We start from the raw sequence: 18,551 nt of genomic DNA on the forward strand, positions 1-18,551 counted from the left end.
AAGGCTAACATAAACATTGTCACAAAAGTAGGCACAATTCAAACATACACCTGTTGCACACTGCATGACTACCGTTCTCTACACTACTGTTGATATATACTATGTGTTTTAAATCTGCAAGTTTCCTGATCACTGGTATGTGATAACACAGTATAAGCAAACAGTTTGTAAAAGCTGTTATGAAATGTTCTTTTATTTGTATTAACAGTATTTATTAGTATATTTGTTTTTTCGATCTTCACTTAAAGGGTTGGTGCAATCTAGACCTTTCCCTTCTATTGGGTCACTCCATCATAAGGAGCAGCTGACCTGCCTAAAATATTTTAGGTTTCATTGGAGAGCTTTAGTGTCCCATTTTTTTCTGCTGTGTCAGAGGAGACACCAAGTACTGCACTGGTATTTTAGGGGGCATGAAAATCCATTAACATGCTGAACAGCATTTGAAAACGCATTGTCTTTTAGTCCAAAATACTGATGCAGACTTTTATAAAGGCTCACTGGCCAAACCCTTACTAGGTGTACATTGTAACTCCTGTGTAAATTCTCACAATACACATCAGTGCTGTTTCCTGGTGATAGCTATGGCCGATAAAGAAATGAAGCCGGTTATATAAATGAGAACCAGTCGCCCGTCATGCTGCGTCAAACATAAATGTGTACATATGATATCTGTTTCCATAAGCCCTGGCCAGATTCGATAAGGTAAAGGATGAGTAAAGAAAGAACAGGTACTGAGAGTCTCGGGACCCGTCGACAACAATGGAGAGAGAAGAGGGGAGGTTCTGGCTCAGAGAATGCAGCAGTGAGCAGTCTTTGCAGCGTTTCGCACCTCCCTGTTTGCTCTGCTGCTTTAGCCGTCTCCCCCTGCTGCTGGAGTCTGTGTGTGTGTGTGCGGTGTGTGTGTGTGTGTGTGTGTGTGTGTGTGTGTGTGTGTGTGTGAGAGAGAGAGAGAGAGAGAGAATGTACAGATATGCTGAAAATAGCCATGCTGTGTTTGTATTATGTTTATGTAAAAAGAGACTGTTTCGACTCGAGTGTAGACCAATGCGGCGAAACCCGTCCGCCCCTCCCTCTGCTCCCTCAATACCTCCTGCTGAGATTAGAGTCCCGTTTTTTTCTGAAGAAAATAGAGTCTCAAGGTGCAGAGTCTGTGTCTTTCTATTCAGTTTATGTCGCTGCTTCGTTCTGCTTGACCAGCTCTCTGTCTTTCTTTACAGGATCGCTCCGTCTGTTGTTTTGTTCTGTAATGTAAAAAAATCATTTGTTATTCTATATGTCTCACTGATGCAACCATGCGACCCAGATCCCGTGGATCACAATCCCGGACACAGAGGGTTAAAACCTGAATGTCTTCGCTCAGTTTGTCTCTTTCTGTTCTACACCCTGGGGGCTATAGAGCATAAATAGAGAAGGATAGATATATGACCTGAAACAGAATAAGGCGCATCATTATGCCCCTTTTTTCGAGCTGGAGAGCAGGAAGACTCAGTGAAAGCTGCAGAGATTGAAGAGTCCGAATGACAAAGCAAGAAAAAGAGAGAAGAGAAGAAATAAAATGGGATGTAGTGAGAAAGGAAGTACAGACAGAGAGGAATGAGCAGAAAGACAGTCTTGAGTGTCTGACACACTGAACAAAGGCAGAATGACAGCGGCTGAGTCTGACAAATGGACGGACGGACAAACGGGACGGTACAAAGACAGAGTAGTCACACCGCAGTCAGGCGATTCATGCGATTCATGCTGATGGCAGCCATATTGGACCGGAGTGTGGAGCTGATGTCTCCACCATCAGAGGGGAAGAGCAGCAGTAAACATTGATCCCCCCGTCAGGAGTTGTTCCCAGGGGCCCCAACCTCCATCCCCCTCTGTCCACTCTGATCTGCTGACAGAGACGCCACAGTGCATCCAATGATCCTGACACACCCACACTCTGAGGGGATAGACCGCAGCAGAGAGCAATGTATGAGCAGTCCGGATGTGAATGGATTACAATCCTGTTTTTGTGTTCAGATTGAGATTTTAGACATCTTGAAAAATTCTACGGATAACTTTTTAACTGGTTAAGAAGCAGTCCCAGTTTAACATTGATGCCTGTCAGTCATAAGCGAATTAGATTTCAGCGTGACATTTGGCTATTACTGTGCCTGTCACTATGTGGTGGCTGTTGAGGATGAATTTAGGGGTCTTACAACCTGGGAAAAGAAGTGCTCTGTAGTCTAGTAGTATGGCAAAGAAACATAACTTCCCTTTTTTCACTATTGACATTAGTTAGTAATAGTGCACAGCCATAAATAGAAACATTGTCTCATGGCATCACATCCAAACAGATGTCTTAAATGTGATGTGTAAAGTGCCTCCTTCTTCCACTTGCTTTACACAAACACAACAGTGTTATTAATTCCATTACATAGATAATAGCTGAGATCTTGGAAAGCAGTGACATTGCAAAAAGCAATTCGAGAGGGCAAGACACGCAAGCTTAATCAAAGAGAAAATGATAACGAATGACAAAATATTTCTCAAAATAGATAACGTGGTCTCATGTGGTCTGCTGATAGAGGATGGAGTTTGAGACCAAAGCTGAATGATCTTTTAAAATCAGAGTCTATTTAAGATGTTTTGGTCCTTCCTTCCAGAGCCAACGCTTTGCACAGTGTCAGATAAAAAAAAAAAAAAACACTAAAATACAGAAATATGAATGTGTAGCTGTTCTGCTACTTGCTCCACATGTTTTTTCCTTTGTGGTCTCTAGTTTTCCACAACTACACATCCAGTCTTTTGTTTTGGCGTGCAGTCACAAAGACGTGGGAGGTGTAACTGTTTAATGTTAGAAGATGAATGTTGTACCTTTGGTAAAACAGAAGGTGCTCACATTTTCAAACCTCTATGGTAAAGTGCAACAAGAACATGTTGTTATCACTGTTGCTTTTTTCACTTGAATGCCATTCTAGTAAGTGTCGGAAAAATGCAAACAAAAGCATCATGATTCAGGCTGAAAGGAAGTGGGGTCATCAAAAAAGTATTTTGAAAGAATGTCTTCACAGAATCTCTCCTGTGATGAACCAGGTGTTTGAATGTGTTTCCTCAGATCTTTACTGACTATTTCACTGCTTTCCTTTTATAGATAGCCTATACAAACACAAATGCATGAAACACTGTGTGTGTGTGTGTGTGTGTGTGTGTGTGTGCGTGTATGTGTGCGTGTGTGTGTGTGTGTGTGTGTGTGTGTGTGTGTGTGTGTGTGTGTGTGTGTGTGTGTGTGTGTGTGTGTGTGTGAGTAAAAAAAAAAATATAGGAGCTTAACCCAAGGACCTGTATCTTGCTGAACATAGCAGCTTTTAATGTGCTCTGCAACCTAGGGGATGCAAATGAGAAGGGAGGCGATAACTAATGAGGAGCCGGTGTCCGCGGTCACATGTCCTTCAGTTAACCCTGTTGTAATAGGAAGTAAGTTCTCCTTTGCAGTCCTAAAATTATTAACTTTCTCAATGCAAAGTCTTACAGATGCTTAAGCCTTCATTAACATGTTTTGTCAGAGTAGGGGTTACATTTTCAGATATTAAATACCTAATTTTGCAGTTTTAAATCCCCAAATCCCCCTGCAGACTTTTAAACCTGCAAACAGAACAGCAGATTGAAAAACATCCTTCACGCCAAGCTGGAATACTCCTGAAATAAGCCTGTGTGTGTTGATCCAAATCTACGAGTCGTTGAGCCCAGAAAGAAACTGGAACACACAGCTTTTTTTTTTTTTTTTCTTTTATTATAACTTTGAATTGAATGCAACCAATGAATAATAGTGAAAGTAGAAGCTGAGTGCTCCAGTTTCTGAGCTCCACAAGTCAGAGATTTGGATCTTTGCTGTCTCGTCCTTCTCTGAGAGCCTCAACAGCAAGATACAGTTTAATGGCTGTATAGTTATTCAGTTAGAGGAGCTTCTGTATCTGTTAGACTGGATGAGCAAACAAGTCGTCCTCCAGCCCAAGCCACGCTGTTGTGAGGCTGTTGTTTCTGATAAGCCCTTCTTACCAAGTGACCAGCCAGTGACTTAAATCTGCACGCTGGCTGTTTTAAAACCACCTTAAGCTGAGAGTAAATCCCCAAAGGCCGATGCCTCTCACCCAGGAGCTGCTGCAGAAAAAGCTCCAAACAAATGACAGTCTATCTGCAGCCAATTTAACAGCCTGTGACTTCTGAATTGCATCTTTTCTCACCTCAACATTCCCATTTTCTCATCTCAAGCTCTCTCTTGGGTTGTCTCCTCTGTCAGGGGAGGAAAGCTTCTTCTCTCCCTCCTTCATCCCTTCGGGTCTTCCCACCTTGACGGATTGAATATCTTGTCGTTGTACGAGGGAAGGTCACACCGACACTTATTTTTCATAACTGTCGTCTGCCTCGCCTGTATGTGTCTGACCCAGAGACCCCGTCTTGTGTCCGTCACCATGATGGATGAGACATCTGCGTTCCTCAACATATTGCTGACAACCAGTTTATAATCATTGCAGCTCTCTCCTGACAGCGCAAGACCTCAGCGATGAAAATGAGGAATGTTCTTTTTCAGAGAGGGGTATGTGTACGTGTGTGTGTGTGTGTGTTGGAGTGGAGGTGGGGGCGATGCAGCATATATTTATGTCAGTGATTTGTAGCGGAGAAGAAGCTGTCAGAACATCAACTCGTTTCTGCTTTGAGACAAAATTGTTAGGGGAATTTGCTCTTGTGTACAGTTTCCATGTGGTGTGGGTCTCACTTTGGGTTCTGTGTGTTTTCTTTACACACTTTGATGCAAGACACCACAGATGACATCACCATAAATTACCCTCAATTGTAAAAAGAGAAGGCATTTACACAGTCTAACTTTCATAAAGGGAACTTCAAGAATGAAAACAAGAGTGCATACCCGAGCAAAATTCTCATTTACAGAATTAACAAGAAAAAATCTCTTCTCTTCACAACAGTGCAGCGGCCTGTGATACACAGGCTATGACAGCTTCACTTTTAATCAAAAGATTTTTGAATGAATGTAGATATAAATTACATAAAAATATCAATACATTCACTTCACACTTGTTTAAAGTAAATCAACCTTACATTCATCACAAAAACAGAAATGAAACAGAGGAAAAGCTCAGAAACAAAAGTGAAATTTATTGAAAATGTGAACTTCATCTGTTTACTTTAATAGGAAACTGTTCTATTAGAGCAAATCCTCTCCCATAAAATATCTCCCATACCAGCAACATTTTAAGAAATGTAAGAAAAGTAGGAAATATGACAAGGGAGGTGATCAGATGTCCTCTGCAAAATCTCTGCTAAGTTATGGGTGGGTGATGTGACTTGTGATTTGTTTGCACCTTGTATATTAAAATGTGACAGCGGCAACATGTGTGAATGTGACTCCTTGTTCTAGATACGGCCTGAACACAAAAGGCCCACAACTGCAGGGGGAAATGTTTGTGGTGGCCTGAAAAAGATGGTCTGACACATTTTAGTGTGATATTTTGGCAGCATGTACTGCACTGTAGTGTGTGTGTGTGTGTGTGTGTGTGTGTGTGTGTGTGTGTGTGTGTGTGTGTCTGTAAGTATGTGTGTTTTGTTTGAACTGCTTTCACTGTCTCTTCAGGCCTTTAGACAGCGGGAGGAGTAGGGGGGTAAAAGCAGTGATGTCATAGCTGGCACGCTGTGGACCGGACTTGAAGAGACACCGACACTTTGCCAATATTCTCCCGCTGCCCTTTTCTAGTGGCAGCTCTAACTGCATTTTCATGCTCCTCCTCACTCTCGGGGTGGTCAGTCCGCCTGTCTGTCTGTCTGTTTGTTTCTCTCACTGTCGTTCTGATTATGTTCTCTTCTACTCCCATAAAGTTCATCATGAAACTGGTTGACCAGGGTGCTTTAAGTTTACATATGTCAACACACATGACAGTTTCATCAATTCATCAGTTCATCTAAATCTGGTTCTGTGCACGCCTGTTTGTGTAAACAAAAATTTTTCACATCGCTGATCCTTAATTACCAATGCATATGTCGGTATACTGTCACACAAGGTAATGGTGAAGGTTGATTTTGAACCCTGATATAAGATGGTGAATTAAGTATATCTGAAATGCTGAATCAAGTAATTACCATAACCATAACTAGAGATAAAGTCATGTAGGCTGTTCTTTCAGTCTTATAGTTGTTCAGGCTTGTTTTTGTCTAGTTATTTTATGTGGGGTTCTCTTATTAACCTGATATCTGGGCCTGAAAGTAGTAAAGCTGAACCAGTCCTGAGTTTTGAAGAAGATATTGTAAGTTAAGTAATTGAATGGGGACATATGAGTTGATATACATTTCTTTTACATAATTATAAACATTTTGTTTTCACAGAGAAGCCTTTAAATGTGGTTATCAAAGACTCAAGACCACAAGATGACAATACACAAATAGTTTTGCAAGTCCAAAACTATTTGTGTCAGACTTTGGTGCTCAATTGAATGCATATGTGTGCAGGTGCCAGTGCGAGTGATTGTGTGTGGATGTGAGAAGGGCATCACCATGGCAGTCTGCAGCAACAAAGACTGAATGATAGACTTGCAAAAGGAGCTCAGAGGCCCTTCAAGGAGTGCAGGGAAAGGGGGAGATTGCAATGGCTGGTAGTATGCGAGCTGTATTAGCTCTGAATGAAAAAGGCCTTAAATACTGCAGATACTTACACACTGAAACACCAAAGAGCCGCAGACGCTTTCATCAACACATCCTTGCCCTCTATCTTCTCCTTTTCTTCCTATTGATTACTTTTAATGTGTCAGACGTGATGATGGGGAGCAAACGCTTCAGGCCTGTGTTTAATCAGGTGAAAAGTTCCCCCTGAAGCGACTGCAGAAGTCAGTGAAGCTCGGCTACCAACTTCAATCAGTTGGCTAATATTCCTTTTTCTCTCATCTCCTCATTCATGCGATAATGACTCATGCGCTGATAATGAGTGGGAGCTATTTTAGAACCCAATTTTAAGCAGTGCAGACAATGTTTTGAGACTTTAAAGATGTTTAATCATTGTCATCTTATGACATTTAGTGTTAACAGGGATGTTGTACTTTTTTGTACATTTTGTTTGTTTGTGTCTCTAATTTCAGTTATTGAAATTTGAACTTCTCAGATACAGATACACAATTAAAACTAGACTAATAAACTTAAAATTGAACACATTTTGAGGGGGAACTGCTGGAAAACATCAGCTGACTAAAGTATGATTTGAATGCAGGACTTACAAAAGTCAGTAGGTCACGTAAATACAAATACAGTTGAGACTTATTTGCATATTTCTATTAATCAGATTTTTGTTGAATGTTTTCAAATGTGCTCCACATTCACAGTGGTTGTTTAAGGTGCAGATTCAAGCAAGCGAGTCGTGCTTGCCACCGTGCTTGACTGAGCACATTGATAATGGACAATTTATCAGCAAGAACATTAGCTGTGAGAAAACTTACCACTGATGATTCTGTGTGTATATTTAATCTCCGAAGGGAGAGAATGAAGTTATTTTCTGAGGCAAGATAAATTTAACAGACCCCTGTGGGGGAATTTTGAAGGATTTGCAGAGATTTGGGCATGTAGTCACTCATTAAACCAACATTGTGTTCCTGTCTCTACAAGAAGCTACTGTAAAGGACTTACTGCATTGAACATCAGAGTTAGATGGAATCTGTTGTGTTGAATATCTCAGATTCCACCTACATGTATTTGAAAAGTGTTTCTCTCACAGTGTGTCCAGACTTTTGAGCTTTTTTTTGTATTGTAGTACTCCAGTCCAACACATACATACACTGCTCAGTGTATGGAGAAACAATAATTAGTCAGAGACTCATTTCTTAAAACATGCAGTTATGTACAGGGCTTCTGTAGAATGGAATAAGAAAACTTACTTACTTACTGACTAAAAAATGTTTACACATTTAAAAAACAAACTCAGGTCCACCTAACACGTTTTTTCTGTCTGATGTCATGATATGTCATAGTTTTTAATTCATTTAATGGATGGTTATGTACTGAACTGTATGTGAACAGTTGTCATTGCCTTGATCACATTGATATTTCTGACAACTTTTATTGGTTTGGTTCTTCCGGTTTTCCTTAACTGAGGAAACCTTTTAAGGGATTGTGTGCTGTAACCTTATGTAAGTTCATCACCTAAGGATAATTTAACCCTTAAGTGTCATACCTCTCTGTATTTTGTTATTTTGTGCTTTTCATTTGGACTTTACCTCCCTGATTATATTTTTGGACAGTAGCCTCAGTTAATTTGGCTAATTTCTGATCAGTAAAGCCCAGATGCATATGTTTTTTTTTTTTCTATTTCTAGAAAGGCTAAGTGTTTCTGGCGTTGAGGCCTTAACTGGCTTAGCAGCCAAATGATTCAATGCTGCCAAATCACAGGACCAGGATTAGCATCAGGAATAAGACTCTGGCTTCCTGTTGCTGGTGTGAACCAAAGACACGGATTGTGGTTCAAGGAGCGCATTTCTATCCTGGTGGTTGTGTTTTAAGATGTTTCATAAAATTGGGACTGATTTAATGAATTTGGAAAGAGAAATTAAATCATCTTCACTCGGTGAGGGTTGATTATAGTCACTGAGGCAGTAATAATTATGTATTAAAATACAGTAAATAGATAAGATAAACAATTTAATATCTACCGGTAATTAATCAGTGCACCCATTTTGATTCATGCACAGCTTAATATTCTAACTGGCCACAGAGCAGCGAATACATATGAATAAGTTGTCATATTTTAGTTATTGCACCTGCATTTCAGTACTCTGCACTGCAGACTCCAGCAGTGACTCAGCAGCCACTTGAAGCCTTTAGACACAAACAAATGCTCGGACTTGTAGTTTTGATGTATGGCTTTACTGGTGGGTGGAGATGCGGTGCTGAAATGAGCATGGAGGCAGCCGGGTCTGTAGCTGCTTCTCTAATTTTCCAACCCACTTCACACCACTTCATCTCTGAGCTCAGACAATAGTGGTGAGGGAAGGAACGAGCCCACATTAGGCAAATGAGATTAAGAACAGGGTAATAACTTTTTGATGTCAGCTTCAATCAACCTCTGTTGATCTGACGTGTATATGAAGATGAAGCCTGAGGCGTCAGTTCAGCTTCATTAACCGCTCATTACTTAACTTAATTTTGCTTGATTAACTTTAAACCGAAAACAAGGGCAGAGTTACAACAACAGGATACTTGGTAGGGCTGCAACTACTAATTATTCTCAGTCAGTCTATAGATACACAGCATGAAGCCGTTGAGCAAAATGATACAAGCTTTCAGAGCTTTTAAAACCACATCTGGCGTTCCAGCAGATGCAGCAGACATGTCAGATGACAATACAAGTCAAGGACGGTTCAAGGATGGTCCTGCTAGATGACTTCAGTAAGGGTCATACACATTGTGGAGGAATTTACATTATGTTTTTCTCTGTATTCATTTTGCAGTAATTGTTTCTTTATTCATGTGCATCTTCATTCATTTCTCTGGATTGTATTGTCTCTATATTTTCCATTTCCACTCTTTGGCATTCAGTTTTATTTATTCATTACCTTTCAGCTTATTGTCATTGTCGTCTCTGTTGTGGTCCCACAAGAGAGAGGTTGTATCCTGGCACTTCATTCACTGATGGAACCAATCATGCAAAAATGTATTCTCTTCACTGATTGGTGTTCGAACCTCAGTTATTTATATAGATTGTCATTTCAGCTGTTTTGATTGCGTTCATGTTAGCTTCGAGCTGAAGCGCCTTTGCCCTCTATTTATCTGCAACTGCCGGTATTCTGGTTTTGTTTCGGGTTCGTTTTGGTCCTGGTAGATAAACCTGTTCATAGATGGTCATAGGATTTGACCACATCATTGATATCTGAATTTTGATATCTGTGTTTTTTGCATCCAATTTCACTTCAGTGTCTATCTTGTGAGAGCCCCAGCAGAGATTCAAAAGGTTGGAAATGTTTTCTAGAAGGTGTTAGACCTCAAGACTTGCAAACTGCACTCTTCCTTTAGGTCAATAAAACACTTCTTGGTGAATCATTAAGGAGAAGGTGGAAAGTATGTCATCATTCGTCCATGTCATAGTAATACATTCACTGCCAGCAACTGAGGCTATTTTCATAGATCATTCTTTATTCTAACGTCCGAATGTTTCCCTGTGGAAGAAAAAGTCTGCCCTCTAATATATACCTTTTCTTTAATCAACTAATCATCTGAGCTGTTGACTCCAGCCGTCAATCGGTTCTCCTTTGAAGTGGTTGGTGCTAAAAATTTGCATTACAACAATACTGAAAGCTTTGACCTTGTGAGTGCTGATGTACATGGCTTTACAATGAAATAGTGTCTACCTTCAAGCTTTAGAACAGGATGTTTGCTGTCTGGCGTTACATTAGAGTTATGACTTTAACATTTGAAAGAGGAGCTGTCCTCGGTACTGAATCATTTTCAGCTTTGTGTTGGACTTTCTGATTTACTAGCATTTTGTTGAATCTAAGCTCTGAAACGCTGACCTTGAGTTTAATTTTAAAGTTCTTTCCTAACAGTGATGTTGTAGAATCTGTCTTTCTCAAAGCAGCTTCTGCTTTATATGTTTCACCTGCTGTCTTTAAATTCCTTGAACCCTCTCACCATCCCCGCTGCCGCTGTAAATGTGGAACATGCTATCTGGAGCAGTGCAGTGGCTGGGCCTCGGACGATCAGTGCTCCGTTTTAGTCGCCTTTAAACAGAGCGTTCTCGTTTGGGGAGTTCAGACGTGGGTATTTATAACAAGCGGGTCAGCTGAGGAAGAGCCGGAATGAGCAGAAACACTGAGTTCTGTCTGACAAATGACCTTCCTTCCTCTGGGCCGCGCAGTTATGAACAGAGTCACGCAAGGACTGAAGAGGGAGTGAAGAGTTCACTTCCCAAGACCCTTAAGTCAACCTACAGAAGCGGGCCACATGACATCCAGCGTCTGCTCTGCCACCAAAGTTATTTTCGTCAAGAAAAGGGATCATTGCAGATGTATGAGCTCGGCTAACACAGATACCCCTGCTGGGTTACACAGCACTACATGTTTCTTCGGACTAACATCCTTATTGGGGAAATTTGTTTGTTACATGGCATACATTTATAAATAAAGATAGGAATCTATAAATAAACATGACACATTAAATGTCAGGCCAGCTGAAAAAGAACATTTGATAATGTCTTCCCTCTCAAGTATCTGAAACTTTTAGTCCCAAGAACTACTTTTCACTGAACTGAAAGGTTCAATGACGAGTCTATTGATGCTTGACAAAGCGGCACCTGAAAACATAATTTTGCCTTAAAATACCTGATTTGGTTGCCATAAACACATCTGGATATAGCCATAGGTCTCTATAAAACACATAGTTTTTTATCTAGATTGATGGAGTCACACACACTTTCTTGGGAAAGAAGTTTTCTATTTTCTAACTTCACAGGATGATGTTTTCGAAGCAAGGAAGCTCTGAATACTTAAATCCTAAATATGAAGTATCTTGTTTAAATCTCATTTTGTTTTCTTTTTGTGTGGACTGAGTGAACTGCAGAAATGTGTCACGATGATGTGCTAATGATTTACACTGCTTTGATGTTCACAATCAGAGTCATATTTACTGAGCAACAGAAGCAGCTGATATGGTAAGAAGTGATGAGTGCTTGATTCAGCTGACAAAGACAGCGAGGAGGCAGTAAACCCTGTGCAGAAAAGCGAGGTATTTTAAACAGACTTAGTAGAAATCATTTTCAATGTGAGACTGAGATTCACAAAATGCCTTTGGCTGAAAGTCACTCTCTGTGAAAGGATGATGCCTCCTCTCTCTGTCTGGGATGCCAGTAAAGGAAAGCCACAGGGATGAATAGATGAGGGCAAGTTGGCTGAACATCGCACTCTTCAAAAGGACTGTTTAAACAAACACATTTAAGCTGAGGAGCAGACGCTGGCCTGCCTGAGGAGGCTTTAGCTTTGCACTGTTTGTATCTCCGTGGATGCAGTGAGACCCTCAGGGCTGACTCACATCCTTGGGTTGTAATTTCCAGTAAAAGTCTTGTTATTTATTACAGCTTTAAGAGCAAGGGGATGGAGACTGGTTTGATGATCGACGTTTGTCATGAATACCACACAGTTTTCTTGTGTGTTAGTCAAAACGTCCTTGAAATTTGCCTGGAACTAGAATTGTTTATCTCTCTTTAAGAACTTTTCTTCAAGTAGATGAGTGAAAGTGTGTCATGGATTCCAACCCTGAGGATACAGGCATGAAAAGGCATGGACATGGAGGTGTGGAGGACTTCGTAGGAGGTGGAGATGTGTTTAATCAAGGCGTGTCTGACACACTGCAGTGATAACTCCGTTGATTCCCACCTTGACTCAAGTCATTGAAAAATCCATCACTCTTCTCCGTTTGACAGTTTTCTTTAGGCTGAGCACATTTATCATTTTTGTAAGTGAGAAGCTTGTTCATGAATCTGACATCTGTCATTGCCATGCAAAGATAGATATGCATTAATATTAGTAAGAGTGTGATTGTGTTAGCTTATTGATTAAATTAGTTAGACAAAGAACCATAAAAGCAATTTGTTGTCTTTTTCTCAGATTTTATTTTTGTGAGGATCATTTTGTTGCTAAAAACAAATATTACTTCTATGTAACAAGCTCTCGCCACTGTCAGCAAGAGTTTCCTCAAGGGGGAAATGTTGGTTCTCTGTTGTCTGTAATCAAGTAATAGTGTGGTCTAGACACGCTCAAATTGGAAAGCGTTGTGAGATAATGTCTCTTGTGAATTGGCGCTATACAAATAAAAATGACCTGTGGAAAAGATGGAGGAAGGATATTTTACAGTTTATTAACAAACTCCATCATAAGATTATGGATTATGGACTTAAAAAAAGGAAAAAATCTAAACACAAAGAAATGTTAAGTTTCAACATATCCATGGTCTGTAGAGATGTACACACTGCCAACATTGTTCTGGCAAATGAGTTGTGCATTTGGAAACCTGAAATAAGTTGATGTTATTAAATGCTTCTTAAAAAGATGTTTCACTACATCAATGAATTGAAACACGCACCAACATAACGTATGTATTTGGATGTGTCGTGCTTAAAAGTAACAGAGACTTCAAGCTGTGATAAAACAACACACCCACATCTGACAGTGACCCCACTTTGTATATAACACTGTCATCCTTGACCAAAGTTCCAGTAAAAAGTAGGAGTGATGACTAACTCCTTCACGCCTAAAATCCTCTGCTGACTTCTCAGTTTACATACCATCAGTGATATTCTCTCACAAACACCAGTCTGTCTCTGCAGCAGTGATACGAAGGTCTTAATCAGGAGTGCAGGTCAAAAGAGACACATGAACTAATGATATGCTATGATTAAATATCACTTCAGGTTGGGTGAAAACCATCAGTATGAGCTGTTTTAGTGGCACAGATGAATAGTGTGGATTTTAGTTGAATGATTATTTTGCTATTTATTTCAGCGTGACTGTGGCGGCTTGGATTCTGCTCAGCCACTCTGTTGCACCTCTGTGAGTCTGGATTTGGGAATGTTGTCATGTGTCGTGCTGCCAGTGACACAAAAAAAACCCTCTAAATCTGGTATGAGCAGCCAGAGAGCATCCTGACTGAGATGCATCTGTATAAAATCCAGTTTGATTTGCAATTTCAACCATCTCCAGATATGATTTAGATGCAGTTTGTCTTACTTCGCTGTCCGGTTGATGTCATCAAATATCTTGAAAAGCAGCAAATTTAACTTTTGAGAAGCTGAAACAAGAGAATGTTTGCTTTTATTGCTTAAAGATGACTTAAATCAACAACTATCAATCAATCAGTCAAACTTTATTTATACACTGCTATTCAAACAAACCAAAAGTGTTTTACAAGGGATTGAAAAAAAATTAAAAACGATTGAAAAAGTGATTTTAAAAACTGAACTAAAAAACTTCCAAGACAGAAATAATATTTGGATAGTTACAATAATAAAAGTTAAAATAAATATATAACACAAGCAATACAGTACTACACTTAAAAAATGAAATAAAAAGTAATACAATATAATAATGATTACTATCATCTTTATTAAACTTTAATTAATCTTGATCAAATCAAAAAATATTTTTGTTATCAATTAATCTTGGTAATTAAAGCCTGTTTTATTCATTATTAATTGATTCATCACTGTCTGAGGCTATGTCATCGTTATATCGCTAACAGTCTGTAACAAAGATTATTCATCTACTGTCATAATTGACAAAGAAAAACAGCACATCCTCACATTTAAGAAACTGGAACCAAAAAATGTTTTGACATTTTTTGCTTGAAAAATGACTGAAATTGGTATCAAAATTAGTTGATGAGAAATAACTACACAGTTAATCAACTTATCACTAATCACTACCTTTATTTGCAAAACCTCATAAAAAAAACAATGCTCTTTTCCTGAGTTACAGGCGCAAAAGCCAGAAAGCTGAGTTTTACAGAACCTTTTGAACTCTCTGTGCACCAATGTCACCTCCACAGAATCCCATCCATTAGCTGTGTTTGGGAGTGGAAGTGAATCTGATCTGAGAGTCCTGCAGCCTTCAGTGGCAGTGACAGTCCTCTCAGACGCTCTGCATTGTTGATGCTCTCTGACCGCCCTGGGGGGGAAAACAGCAGCGTTTCAGACTGACTTAGAGTGTCTTTGTTGCTGTAGTATCATGTTGTACCAGCCTGCAGTGTCAGCGAGCAGTCACCCTGCAGGCAGCCATCAGCAGCAGAAGCTAATGCAGTCTCTTCTACTCTGTCTCACCTGAGAAAAGCACATCAGGAGGTCAAAGAGACTCGCTGCCTCACTGGGCTTCATTCTTCTCAGAGCCGATTTACAAATGCACAGGTTTGACGCAGGTGTCTGCAGCGCCTGTATCTTTGCATTAGCGTTGGGTGTTGCTTTTGCTGAAAGTATCAAAGCAAACTTGTAAATCATCGCTCACCCTCGCAGCTTAGTCATCACGCTGTGAAACCGGACGAGTCTGTGGGCAGATCTGCTGAAGTGTTAGAGCTCCTCCTGACTGCTGCACCAGCAGGTTCATCTGTACATTGAAGGGTATCATCGTTCTCCATCCATCAACACAGCCCTTCAGTCTCCTGTCCTCACTCGCTCCATGCAGGCGTTGGCCCTTGTTGGTCATTGTTTTCTGTCAGACATCAGTGATGTTCACTGCAGTGTGTCTGCGGGGGGGAAACATGGCCGTCAGTGTGTCGTTTTAACAGCAAAAGATCTGTGGAACAAAGTTGTTGTTTTGTTTTTTTTTCCTGTGGCAGCACTGTCGGCTCAAACCTTCTGTTTCAGATTTATTGTGATATTTGTCTCATCGTCTGTTCAGCCATCGTTATTTCTGCTCAAACCCACAAGCCAAGATAATTTATTTATCTGCTGTAGCACCTTACAGAAGTACAGAGTAACTTCATAGCTCAAACATTGAAATGATTCAATAGATCAAAAATGTCAAATCAAAGACGAAGATGAGGCAAATTCATTTGTACTATAGAGCAAATGTTAACAAAGTCATTTAATTGATTTACATAGGACATAAACAGATGGGAACACAACATGTTATAGAAATAAAGCAAATCAACAGGCTTTTAAAACAATTTTAAATTTGGGTTAAAACGATGTTCTAATGGAAAACAGTCCAACATATTTCATGTGTTATTATTGATTAACCAAGAATAGATTGTTAAGGCAGCCGGCTATCAATTAAAGAACCCTGCTGAAGAAATTCCAATGAGCTTCAGCTCTTGTCCTCAGTACCAAACAGCAAATGTTGGTATATTCACACACCAAACTAAGATTGTAGACTTCAGACATTACCATGAAGCGCTCATTACTGCTGTACCTGGTGTTAAAAGTCTGGCAGCTACATACTGAAGAAGTTGAAGTTGCCCAAGAGCTTTTTTGAGACTGTTACTAAAGTTTAATGATAACCTGCTCAAGATGAATATATGGAGCAGCTTTTGTTTTTTTATGTACTCAATGTAAAACAGTGTTGCTGCTAGACGTCCTAAATACAGCCTGCTGTAGGGATTAAGTTTCCAAGAAAAGCTACCGGAACAGCCAACTAAAAGTCCTAATCTTTACGAAAAGAGATAAATCTTCTGACATTTCTGTATTCTTATACAGATACAGATGTCACAGAGGACTATTTTCTAGATAAGAGTAAAATGTGTTTGAATATAAATCGATTTAATTCAGTTTGTGTTTTGTTTTGTTTTTTCATGATGTTAATTCCATTTTGTTCAATGAAAAATAAGAAAGCATACAATGCAATCATAGGCTGAAGGCAGATACTGTGGCTGTGATTAACATCTGTAATATAACAGCCTCTTTACTGGGTGCTTCTTCCTCTGACTCACAGATGGTCTAGACTTATAATTACCGCCCTGATTACCTTATTGACTTTAAAGCTGAACCATTTCTTTAATGTGTGAAATTACTTTACTTATCAACCTCTTTGAATCTCAGCAGTTGTAGCTCTTGATAACTTCATAGTGTCTCAGTCCTTTGTACAGTATCTGAAGCTAAAAATGATTAACATCTGTGTTTTTTTCAAAATTATTTTTATGGGAAACACATGTTGACAGCCCAGATCCTAAAAAGACAACGAAGAACTGCAAACTCATGGGATGCACTTAAGATTGTGCCGGATGTTGGAGTCAGTGAGAGCGCACTATTATTAGAGCTGTCTAATATTAGAGCCTGCATCTGTGCTGAAACAAAGGGGAATTAAAAGCTTAGCATCACCTCTGAGAAGAATTAAATCCTGATGCATAACAATGATGAATATGCATCAGGATGTATGGAAATGTGCTCAATGGTGTTATGATTTAGCAGTAATCTTTGGTTTTGTATGCAAATTTCCATGTATGAGTGGTCTTACTCACAGAATTGTTTCATCTTTTAATATTTCTAGCCTGCATCGTAAAAATCAGACTTCTTCTGATCGCACTGCGGGTAGCATATATATCTGTCTCTAGCCGGGGTCTAGTAATAGGGAAGCATTGTGAATACCGGTCTCAACCTTTGTGTTTTGTGCTCATGGCATTCGTTTTAAACTTCACCCAACAAGACATCAGTGACCCATTTCTTGTTTCAACTTTTGTTCTTGCGTTGATGCACAAGTGGGTTGCCTGTCTTTGTATAGTGATTGCCCCACATACGATGCAGAATGCAGTATAGTAAATCTTCCCGACTCAAAGAGGTTTTTCAGATCTGGTCTGGATGTCGTCCAGTAGGATGTCTTCAGGCCGGACAGCTCAGCGTCTGGCAGCAGTGTCTGTCAACTTGTTTACCTCATTCAACCTTTGAGCCTTGATGAAGTTAGATCTTAGGCTAACACTTTTTATTCATGAAAGACTAACATTATGTTTTCAATCTTCTCTTATAGGACAAAGAACTCTCCACCACAGAAGTGATGTCCTAGAGACCGTGGTGCTCGTCAACCCTTCACAAGACACTGTTGTATCAGAGGTAATGTCAACTTAATCTGAGGTATAGATCCCTTCTGCTTACATGTGCACTGATGTATCAATGGTGTGGTATATGTGTATATATATAAAAGTTAATCTGCATTACATCTTCTCTGAACAACATGTTTACCTGTCAGTTCCTGGTAAAGCCAGGTATTGTTTGAACATTTTCAATATTAAATATTTTGCAAATAATACCAAATACTATTATTTTTACTATAGCAACATTTTATATTTTTTTTCACTGAATCCTTCTGACTGAACAAAAAAAAATGTTTTCAGGAGAATTTTTTAATTTTTTTGTTTTTCCCCAGGATAAAGAATGTTATTTTATTTTAAATTTATTTGGAAAAATCTCCAAAAGTCCCTCTGTAACACCTTCGATTTTAATTTATCAACAAAATGAAGAAGAGAAAACATTTCACATGACATCCATAAGCTTAAATGTTTAACCTGGTTCCCTTTAAATCAGACTCCATCTGATCAGTGAAGTGTATAGATCTGGCCAGACGTTCAGTGGCTATTTTCTGTACCAGACATTTATTGATAGCAAAGTGTTATGGACAAAAGAACTATTGAGACTAGATATCCAGCAAATCACTCCTTCATGTTTATTCAGGATAAACAAGAATATCAAATGAACCTTGACACAATTAAAGCCTCTCTTCCTTTCCATTTCTCTCTCTGTCTTGGCAACGTTGTCTCTCCTTTAACTGTCCTCTTTGTCTTTCTCTTCTCTCTCTTGTTCGGTGTGTCCCAGATCCAGTCTCTAGTCACAGACTCAGCAGGACACAAGCTTCTGGTCTTGAGTGGCCAGAGCTCAGATCACGGTGGCCTTCTCCTTCAAAGTGGGGTTTTCACCTACCAGACCTTCTCATGTGTCTTTGCTGATCCTGGGGTGAGTCAGATCTACGGTATCTTAATACTTAACAGTGATCAGCTGAGAAATGTATACTGTACATTCAAGAATGGTCTTTTATTCATATAATTTTTTTTGTCTTTACAACACA

At 39.5% G+C, this 18,551-nt stretch overlaps 1 protein-coding gene across 1 annotated transcript in view; it reads left to right on the forward strand.

Annotated features, from left to right (window-relative positions):
• map1ab (microtubule-associated protein 1Ab) overlaps window positions 1–18,551 on the forward strand; it is a 73,149-nt gene that overhangs the window by 37,167 nt on the left and 17,431 nt on the right. Inside the window, exons 3-4 of the mRNA XM_037106700.1 lie at window positions 17,460–17,542; window positions 18,302–18,439. Coding sequence (XP_036962595.1) covers window positions 17,460–17,542; window positions 18,302–18,439 — 221 coding nt within the window. The remainder of the gene's footprint in view (window positions 1–17,459; window positions 17,543–18,301; window positions 18,440–18,551) is intronic.

This window comes from Acanthopagrus latus, chromosome 8 (genome assembly GCF_904848185.1).
Source record: "Acanthopagrus latus isolate v.2019 chromosome 8, fAcaLat1.1, whole genome shotgun sequence".
In the NCBI taxonomy this organism is placed as follows: domain Eukaryota; kingdom Metazoa; phylum Chordata; class Actinopteri; order Spariformes; family Sparidae; genus Acanthopagrus; species Acanthopagrus latus.